Source organism: Dioscorea cayenensis, chromosome 12, assembly GCF_009730915.1.
Source record: "Dioscorea cayenensis subsp. rotundata cultivar TDr96_F1 chromosome 12, TDr96_F1_v2_PseudoChromosome.rev07_lg8_w22 25.fasta, whole genome shotgun sequence".
Lineage (NCBI taxonomy): Eukaryota > Viridiplantae > Streptophyta > Magnoliopsida > Dioscoreales > Dioscoreaceae > Dioscorea > Dioscorea cayenensis.
In genome coordinates, this window is record NC_052482.1 from 18912348 (window position 1) to 18922908 (window position 10561).

Here is a 10561-nt window from a genome sequence, read left to right on the forward strand (position 1 = left end):
ATCAAAAGAGTGGCATGAAAAAAAGTACCATTTAAAATATGGTTAATTATAAATTTATAATTTTTAATTAAAATATATTTGCTATACTCCTCGTTCGCTCATTTCCATCCTTATGACTTTATGAGGAATCACGAGGATATACTTGTATAAATAGAAGGGCATTTTTGTACTTTCCATTTTCAAACAAATCCCAAATATTAAAATATATATTAATAAATTTTTTTTTTTTTAAAAAGAGTTTCTAAAAGCTTCGTTTCGGTTCTCTTCTTCAGCTCCTTGTTCGTTTTCATGGATTGCGGTATCGGGAGCTCATCCTTCATCCCTCCTCGCTCCGTGATCGATCTACGAAACCCTAATCTCTCTTTGAAGCTTCGATGTCAGGTATTAGGGTTTATCTTTGCTCGAATCTATTCTATTTATTTATTTTTTATTTTTTGGGTTTTTCCTCATTTTTTTAGCGGTTCTTTTTTGTTTTTGCAGAGATTGAACGGCAGGAAGATAAGAAGGGGTTTGGTTGTCAGCCGAGCATCGGATTCTGGAGAAAGGGATTCTGGGAATGGAGTTCCAGTTCCTCCCAGCAAGGTTTTCGTCCAGGAGGTTCGTGGTTTCGATTTGATTTTGCTTTTTCTTTTTCTCTTTTTTTAAGCTTGTGATTTCTTTTTCTAGGGTTTTTCTTGAAAGGTTTGATCTGTTTTGAGATGCTGTGGTTTTTTTAATGGGAATGAATTCTGTTGTTTATTTGTTTCTCGCAAAAAGAACCTCTTTTTTAGAAATGCATTCAAGAACCTTTTCTTTAGAAATGCATTCATTCTGTATGGCGGAAAAATTAGCTCTTTTGATCATTGTCAAGCACCACCAATGAGGTATTTCTGTTAACCATCTGAGAATGGTGATATGATGGTGATACAAATGGATAAGATGAAGATGGAGGCTCAGAATATATATGGTTCTTGATGGTATTATACTTAGTGTTGGAGAAAAACCACACTTGAGTAACGATGCTCACGTGAAATCTATAGTTTGCGCTCATTGCCTAGCATTAATATCATCTGGCAAGTTGAAAGGAAGTAAACCACTGTGCTTTTAGAGTGAAGCATTATCCCTTTTTGGGTGGAGTAATATTGTTGATTAGAAGCAGTTGATTTTTAAGTACTTGAATGGTTCTTTGAACAAATATATCACTCTATCTCCATGCAGTGGAAAAAGTTACTGCATACTACATTTAAACTAATTTGCTGCTAAAGACAAGGGGATTATATGGCCTATTATGATAAGACTGTCACAGCTGAATAGGTAGCTATTGACTATAATATGGATTTACTTTTGAGATTCAGTAGAGCTGTGCAGTGATATAGGTAAAATATTGTCGCTACTATGATTATTATGTTGAGGAAATATTCAGAAAGTGATATGACATAATGAAGGTGCTAGCTTCATAAACATAAAACATCAAATCAATTTTTATTTATTTTATTTACTTTTTTGGGGATTTTTGTAGTTGAGGAGAATTTTCTTGAGATGTTATTCTTGATTTGGTTTTTGCTGAATCCTTTTCTTTCACACCTTTGATATTTGTTTTGCTGAATTCCTATTTTCATTTAATTTTTTGTGTAAAAATTACCTATACAAGTAGATGTGATTTCTCTTATATAGTTTGCGTTAAAGGTTTTCTATGATTTCCCAATTTTTATGCTTGGATGCGGTGGTGTTGGAAAAATGTTTATTTAAAACGTCTTCTGTCTTTGATGATGCATGTATCTGTTTCTCAGGCAATTGGGGCTGAATATGGGGAAGGGTTTGAAACATTTCGAATGGATGGGCCGTTAAAGGTTGATGTGGTATGAATGTTCACTTCTTTATAAATTTAATGAACGAATTTGCACATATTCTTAACATTTGACTTCTGACGTTCATTTACTGGGACATTTATTGGTCTCTGGCATGTGTTTCTTTCTCTTTTTTTTTTTTGTTTTGGCAGGATTATTTGAATGATAATTTGCAAGAAGGCGTGCTCCAGAGGATACGCCATGCTATGAAGCCAGATGAAGCTATTGGCCTTATCTTCTCATGGGACAATGTCGTTGTATGTTAGATTCCTATCTTGGATTAGAACTATGCCCCTGTTTAATGCATGAAGCTGGACTGTTTTGGTTGTTATAGAGTGCTAAGAATATGATGATTTGACATATTATTGAACACTGTTTAGCCATGTGTCAAATTTAAACAGGAATGCATGTTTATCCATGGTGTAGCATGGATACCCCCAAGGTATATTTGATAAATAATCTCCTATTAGTTTAAATATTTTGCATCATTTTGTATCTAATATATTGAATAATAATATCCTACTTCATCTGAACCATGAATATGTAGAGATAATAGAGAATCTGAAGCCTGTAATCAAACAGTCTGTGCCTTTCTCTGGACTACCAATTCATCCTAAAATTGTTTGCCCTGATTCTGGTCCATCTGCTGAGCTGGCTCTTGAAATATTTTCACCATTTTTAGCTTTGTGCAAGCAAAAATTAACTGGATGTGTAAATTCTGGTGTTAAATAAATGTTGATACCAAATGCAGACAGATTCTCCGCTATACTTGGTATTGTTGTGTTTACATTGTTACCTAAGGGTAGTTGGCTACCCCTTTCTTGACTTATAATGGCAGGACCCCAGTGATGTTGAAAATATGCTATCCTATTTTTGCATTTCTCAGCAATTAATTGACATTTTCTCTGCTGTATCACAGGCTGATACTCGGTTGTTGAAACTCAATGCTTGGAGGCAACTTGCTTCAGAAGAAGGTATGATTATTTGAATTTCTTCTGCTAAATAGTTTTTCTTTTAACTACTTATATTTATTGGTCCAAATTTATCCTGGAGGTGATATTACCAATAAGTTTTTTAGCACAATAAATATTGTTACCTATTAATTCTTGAGCAGGGAAGGAAATTCCCACAGATGACCATATAAGAAGAGCCATCCTTCACACAAGTGCTGATCATGTATTACAAAAGGTTAGCATATTCTCCTCATCATATCAACTGCATGCTTATATAATTCACAATCACTATTTTTTCATGTTATACGTGATATTTTAGTTATTATGTTTACAGGTTATACTAGAAAAAACTAGCAGTTGTTTTTAACTTGGTGGTAGTTACTATTCTTGGTGCTGGTTTTTGTTTTGAAAGGAGATATGAATGTTTTGCATTAACAATCCATTGTGTGTGTGATTTTCTTAAGCCATTATGCAATACATGTTCAAATGGAGGTGTGCTCTATCACATGGTAGGTGTTGCTTTTGGAGATGTGGTCATGGGTTTGATGCTTGGACACAAGCTTGTTGTGTGTGTGGTTGAAGTTTAGGACATTTGACTCCTCTAGTCCCTGGATTAGTGCGAATTTGTCCACTAGGTTTCCCTTTTAACTTTTCAATATATAGGCAAATAAAATATATGGTAGCTTCATGCCAAAAATAGGAACAATGACCCGTTTAGTTGAAGTGCACATTGACTCAAATGAGAAGTGACCATAGTCAAGTATTCATTTCCACTCAGAAGAAACATGCTCAGACAAATTGCACATCTAAATGAAACAGCATACAACGAACTTTTTTTTATGGGACTCAAATGAACTCAAAATGTTATTTACCCTTAGGCTTGATCTTTTCTCTCTTTATGTTTCATTCTTCCTACAGCTTTTTATGTCTTTAGATTATCGAGGTTTCCTTTATGAAGAATATCTGTTGGTTGTGTCACATTTGCTTGTTTTCATTTGATATTTTTGGTCCTATTATTTCCATCATCATGATATCTCATGTCACTGATGTCTCTAAAATCCAGGTTTTGTGTTGGCAAAAAGGAGAAAGTGAGTTAGAACAGTTGAAATCTCGGTTATCTCAGTTATACTATGAGAATCTTCTCCAAGTTAGATCCGTTGCCACCTGAATTTTATGTACTGCACGCAATACTCTCTATTTATATATATTCATGCTTGTTCAGCTTGAAACCCCAATGGAAGGATTGAAGGAATGGTTGGATGCTCTTTACACTGCTAGCATTCCATGTGCAGTTGTATCATGTCTTGATCGGAGAAATATGCTTGAAAGTCTGCAAAGAATGGGGCTAACTAAATATTTCCAGGTTGGGTGTGTATAAATGTTTTATTTTTGTTTCCTTATGTACCCCTTAAAAGCAATGGTCATTTTTTATATTCTTGATGGTTGGCAGGCTATTGTTACAGAAGAGGATGGAATGGAATCCATAGCTCATAGATTTCTCTCGGCTGCATTAAAGGTACAAACAGTTCTTTCTCATCTCTAGCCTTGCCTTGTTTCTATTTTTGTAACTTTTCTGCATTTTTTTAAAGAGCATACCTATTGATTGTGGTCCACTTTTACTGAAGTCTTGTTAGAAAGTTAAATTGGGCCTTTTATTATGTATTGTTACGTTGTCTTCCCTCGTCTGTTGTCTTTGTGAGGAAGAAAGATCCCACCTAGTGTCCAAGTTGCTCCTAAAATATTGGCGCTCAAGCATTTTGATCTTATAACTAGTTTTGGTGTGTAAAATATTGTCCCTAAACTTTATGTACTCTGTACCACTGTTGTCTGTTGGCCAACCATCCCAAAACACTATATTGGTTTGACGCATCCCACTTATATTTGCTGATCAAAACTACTTTCATTATCCTACCATATTGTGGAAAATGCACCATGCTACATCTTCTGTGGAATTCTTATTTAATTTGGTTGAATTTTAATATATTTGATTGTGGTTTTATACAGTTGGATAGAAAACCTTCCAAATGTGTGGTGTTTGAGGATGATCCGAGAGGCATTACTGCTGCTCACAATTGTACCATGATGGCTGTAGCTCTAATTGGAGCACATCCTGCGTGAGTATTTCATTTTCATCCCTATATATTAAATTGCATTTTGTACCCAGTTGAGGAAATTATTGCACTAGATTAGCTGACATTTATGCTTGCGTGACATGTGTCCCTCTTGTTGCAAGTATAACAAAAGTTTTGCACACCACTGCAAGATATCCTATCTCATAAACCAAAACTTAAATTTTTTTTTATATGTTAATGAAACAGTAAAATACTAGTTGATTTGTTAGCTAATCATCGTTCTGTTCTGTGTTTGTTGCTTTTTTAAAATTATATTTTGAAAATTTTAAGGATATGTTTACTATATTTTTAGAATCAATTATCCTTTAGAATCTGAATGCCTTCAATAAATGTGTTTTGTTATATTATTAGATTAGGGTAGAAGGTTCTTTTGGCAGGTCAAGAAAAGAGTTATATGTATATATATTTAATAAATAAGATTTGCAGATTTTCTAGAGTGATTCTTGTCACTTAGAAAACCTTCATTCATAGGAATTTGGTTGGCATCATAAACTTAAGAACCTTTGAGCAAAGAGCTAACATGGACATTTTGTTTTTTTTTAAAACCATTTTCATGTTTGGAAATTCCTAAATAAAAGAAAAACATATAAACCTGAATATAACCAAAAAGTAATTCAAAACCAGATCTTTGCTGAAGGCAACAAGATTGTCAGATGATTGGTGCATGACTAGTTTACTTTCACATGGAAGAAAAATCTGATGAAATATAAAGGTTGCTAGCACTGTGCAAATCACTGACCACTCATTTTTCTAGATCTTTAAAAGGCCATACTCTGTGGGGCATGGCATTTTATATGTTATGCAGATGTTCATTGATTTTGATCTCACTGTTAGTAAATACCAGAAGCTCTGTTTTTAACTTAAGAAGGAAGTACTATGTAATTTTTCGTTTCTGTTTTAAAAAAGTTTAATCTTTATCACTACCCCACAAATGACTAATTTTTGTATTCTACATGTTGCAGATATGAGTTGGAGCAGGCTGATCTTGCAGTAGCTAGCTTTGGTGAGCTTTCTGTGATTAATCTTCGGAGATTATTTGCACACAAGGGATCCAGTTTCATGGATTTGCAGAAGCAAGTGGAAGATAAATCACCTCCTAAAAGGAAGCTTATGATTGACACCCTCTTTTGATTTTCTATATTTCATACATGGGTTTTGTTTTTTGGTTCATCCTTCAAAGTTCAACCATTGGTTTTGTAAAGAAAGAAATGTAATGTACAGATGGCCTGATCTATCCTTGATATATATATATATATATATATATATATTTTTTGTTATAATTTGATGTTTCATTGTGAAAGGATTATTTAGTGACATGAGAAATAGATAGATAGCTCATGGTTAATAGATATAATTTCGAAATTTTTACCAGCAATTGTTGAGGATTTAAAGTGTGCAGGGTGTTTTGTCCGCATTGTCAATAGATAGATAAATAAATAAGTAGTTTTAATTTTAATTTTTTTTTTATTTAATTTAATTTTGTAGCACCAATATGTTAAATTGAGAAAATGAGAAAAACACACTCACAGAGAATGCAAGGATTTAATATTGAAAGACCAAGCAAGTAAATAGTTTATTTTAAAATGGATAAGGTGAGATTATGTGGTCTTATCTTCCTTGGGAGTTGTTACATATTGGTTGTATTTAATTTTATTGAAATTTTAGTGCCATTTGGTTTATTTTATACTGAACAACATACATGCAAATATCAAAACACAGATATTACATCTGATTATAATGTTTGTTTTCAACCTCCAACCATTAATTCCTTGTTTGTCCAATCTCTCTAATATCTGGTACTATTATTATAAAAAATAAATAAATAAATAAAAAATAATAATAATAATAATAATAAATGAGGGGACAAGATTAGAACTAGTGGATGCTAAAAGGAAGGTTCTCTTTGTTGTGGGCTAGTTCTTATGTGAAAGCACAACAGGAGGCTCATGAGAGTGATTGAATGGAAACAAAGTAAGGTGCAAGGAAGCTTCATAATCCATGGAAGCATGTTATTATTTAGGTGAGTGTCTGCAAAACGTGAAAAGAAATATTGATGACTTTCTTGGACCCCTCCCAAGTTTGAGTATTCATTTGCCAGTTTGCTCTGAGTGTGAGTATGGACACAATCGGTAATATTTTTTCATTATTTATAAATATAGATAAACCATGTATTAAAAATACGTGAAGGGGTTTGAACATATTTTCCTAGTTCGAAAAATATCCTACAGAAGGACTCAATAGACCAAATGGTTATTAGTAATTTTTTTAATTTTTAATAATTAATAATGGTAATATTTTAAATATTATTATCATGTTTAAATTAAAATATATTAAATGGCATTTTGTACTTGATATTCAAAAACTTATTTGTTTTTGGAAAACAAACAAATGCATTCCAGAAAGGTCTCCTATCACTTTTTTTTCAACAAGTTTCATTAAGTTAAATTATATTTGATACAAAAAATATTTTAAACAAAAATAATAAAAATAATATCCATTTAATTCAAAATTTATCCAAACAAAACATTATATATTGCCTAAGTTAAAAGTTGAATTTCCCATTTCAAATATTTCAAATTTCACTCACCAGCTTCACCATAAATCATAAATAAAACAATAATAAAACAACAACAACAATAATAATAATTTAACAATTTTGGTGATTTAAAGAAATAAATTGTTTTTTATGGCTATGATTTCAATTATTAGACAGTTGAAGCGGTTTAGTAGACCGGCTTTAATCTCAAACGGTCGCACTCGCATTCATATCTCTCTAACACCCGGTGCATTATCAGCCGTTGATCTCCCAAACATCAAGAAAAAGACAAAAATATCCTTGTTCTTGTTGAGATGTGGGCCCATCCCAATCCCATCCCCAAGATTTATGGTCGCGGGAGTGTACCGTGTCAAACCAGATGCTGACGTAGCACTTCCGAGTTTATTGGATACTGCCACGTGTAAACACTCAGTCCTAGAGATTCGTAGTTTGATGTATCATATGACGACACGTGTCCCCATTTGGCAGGTACATCACGTGTGGAGCCTATGGCTGTGTGGGACCCACTGAAAGGAAATTACTACTCATTAATAGAAAGTGAATTAATAATTATTATTATTATTATTATTTGGTTTGTATAAAAAAATGTAGATAATTTCAATTAGAATAAAATTAAAATTATGGTCTGAATGGACAAAGATTAAACTTAGGATACCAAATTGCAGATGATTATTAATTTGTGATGTAATTGCAGCACTCACATAAATCACACATGTGTACCATGTTGAATGTTTTTTTTAATTGTTAAAAAGAATAAATATTTATAATAATTTTTTTTTTTATAATAAATGAAGTAGTGATTAGAAACTTGGAGGTTGGAGGAGGCTTCATTTTCCATGTGAGGGCCCAGAAATTTAATAAGACACTGGCAATTTAATTGTCTTCTTTGTCAATTAAAACAGAAAACAAATGTGTTGAGGTTCAGAGTCTCTGAGTTTCATTCACTTCTTGCACAAATTTCTCTGTGTATTTGTTCTTCACTCAGGTGTGTTTATGGTTCTTTACATTGTCATGATTCATGTTGTTATTTATTTATTTTTGTTTTGTTTGTAAGATATTGATATTGTTGGATTGTTTCCTTGTTTTAATTGAGATTTGCTGTTAAATTGATTCATGTGGGTGAATAAATGCTGTGATTTGTTTTCACAAATTTAGAATTTTTCATGCAAGAACTTAATAATTTCTTGAGAAAAGAAAACTTTAATTCATAGGTTGTAAAGTGGAATACCGAATGCTTTGATTTTACCTGCTAAGATTAACATTATTATTTCAGATGAAATTTGATAACAAATCAATGGCAATCAAAGTTCATTCAGAGAAGAAGTTGAAGATAATGGTTGGTTTCTTTCTGTGGTAGATTTGGAAGTGTTACAGATACATATACAAAAAAAGGAAAAAAAAAATGTCGACAGAAAACAAATGTTGCATTTTGATGCAAAAGTATGAGTTGGGGAAATTACTTGGCCAAGGAACCTTTGCTAAGGTTTACCATGGCAGGGATCTCAAGAACTCGCAAAGTGTTGCTATAAAGGTTATCGACAAAGAAAAAGTTTCAAAGGTTGGTTTGGTTGATCAGATAAAACGAGAAATTTCGGTGATGAGACTCATTAGACACCCTCATGTTGTGAGGCTCTTTGAAGTCATGGCAAACAAAAACAAGATTTACTTTGTAATGGAGTATGTGAAAGGTGGTGAGCTGTTCAATAAGCTTTTAAAAGGCAAGCTCAAGGAAGACGTTGTTCGAAAATACTTTCAGCAGTTGATTAGTTCCGTCGACTTTTGTCATAGCAGAGGTGTTTATCATCGTGATCTAAAGCCGGAGAATCTTCTTTTGGATGATGAAGGTGATTTAAAGGTTTCTGATTTTGGTCTGAGTGCTCTCACTGAGTCTAAGAGGCAGGATGGATTACTTCACACCACTTGCGGCACACCTGCTTATGTTGCTCCGGAAGTGATAAGCCGACGAGGATATGAAGGAGCGAAAGCCGATATATGGTCATGTGGAGTGATATTGTTTGTTCTTTTAGCTGGTTATCTTCCTTTTCATGATCAAAATCTAATGGAGATGTATAGAAAGATTGGAAAGGCGGAATTCAAATGTCCGGGTTGGTTCCCTAGTGATGTGAGAAAATTGTTATCTAAGATCCTTGATCCAAATCCTAGTACAAGGATCACAATTGAAGAAATTATGGAAAATTCTTGGTTTAGAAAAGGATTTGATTACAAACCAATGATGATGATTAATGATACAAACACAGAAGCTGCTGAAGAAGTCTTGAATTCCAGTGAGAACAGTCCAGTGATGAAACCGACAAGTTTGAAATGCTTTTGATATTATCTCTCTTTCAGCTGGTTTTGATCTCTCAGGTTTGTTTGAGCAATCTGATGATAAAAGAGATGCAAGGTTCACTTCAAGTATGCCGGCTTCAACCATAATTTCAAAGCTGGAAGATGTCATGAGAAGGTTGAAGATTCGGGTCAGGAAGAAGGACGGCGGAGTTCTGAAAATGGAAGCATTGAAAGAAGGAAGAAAAGGCACATTAGCTATCGATGCAGAAATTTTCGAGGTCACACCAGAGTTTCATTTGGTCGAGATAAGCAAGACGAATGGTGATACTTTAGAGTATCAGAAGCTGTGGAAGCAAGACATAAGGCCTGCATTGAAGGACATTGTTTGGGCATGGCAAGGTGAGAAATGAAATAAGGATTTTGGTTATCCTTATTCTTAATAATCTTTTGTTAATATTTTGCCGGTATTATTATTCTCTACTGTTCCAGAATTATCGGTATGTTGATAGATGTTTTCCACCATCACCTAATGCACACACACACACTAGAGCTAGAATAATGTTAGCTTGGAGAAGAACAGAACCGGCATCTCTAGTTCTCATCAGAGAATAGTTTTAGCATTAATGTCTCTCATTGGAGAATTAAAGTTGCATGAGTTTGTTCTTCCGAGTCTTGTCAATGAGTACTCATACTTTGTTCCTTCTAATCAATGAGTTTGAAGTAAAAGTGTGTTCCTAAGCTCTTCCATTCAACTTTGCTGATAATGGATATGCCAATGCAATGAAATTCATGTGAGATAATTAC

At 33.4% G+C, this 10561-nt stretch overlaps 2 protein-coding genes across 2 annotated transcripts; both read left to right on the forward strand.

Moving 5' to 3' along the window:
* Nucleotides 1-245: 245 nt before the first annotated feature.
* Nucleotides 246-6191, forward strand: LOC120272959 (5-amino-6-(5-phospho-D-ribitylamino)uracil phosphatase, chloroplastic). Its single transcript, XM_039279591.1, has 11 exons — nucleotides 246-381; nucleotides 481-597; nucleotides 1770-1838; nucleotides 1979-2083; nucleotides 2746-2800; nucleotides 2941-3014; nucleotides 3843-3926; nucleotides 4002-4142; nucleotides 4230-4295; nucleotides 4784-4893; nucleotides 5874-6191. The coding sequence occupies exons 1-11, from the start codon at nucleotides 289-291 to the stop codon at nucleotides 6040-6042; spliced, it is 1083 nt and encodes a 360-aa protein (XP_039135525.1). The 5' UTR covers nucleotides 246-288; the 3' UTR covers nucleotides 6043-6191.
* A 2106-nt stretch (nucleotides 6192-8297) lies between these two features.
* On the forward strand, nucleotides 8298-10470 carry LOC120273500 (CBL-interacting protein kinase 18-like). The gene is given in 3 exon segments (XM_039280133.1): nucleotides 8298-8453; nucleotides 8742-9788; nucleotides 9790-10470. Coding segments are annotated over 2 exon segments (1296 nt in total). The 5' UTR covers nucleotides 8298-8453; nucleotides 8742-8870; the 3' UTR covers nucleotides 10168-10470.
* The last annotated feature ends 91 nt before the right edge of the window (nucleotides 10471-10561 follow it).

Bases quoted from the DNA above. Each gene is read 5' to 3' on its own strand.
- LOC120272959 (XM_039279591.1), top strand. From the start codon at position 289: ATGGATTGCGGTATCGGGAGCTCATCCTTCATCCCTCCTCGCTCCGTG. The intron at 1,839-1,978 runs GTATGAATGTTC...TTGTTTTGGCAG, and splicing joins GGCCGTTAAAGGTTGATGTG to GATTATTTGAATGATAATTT. The intron at 2,801-2,940 runs GTATGATTATTT...ATTCTTGAGCAG, and splicing joins GCAACTTGCTTCAGAAGAAG to GGAAGGAAATTCCCACAGAT.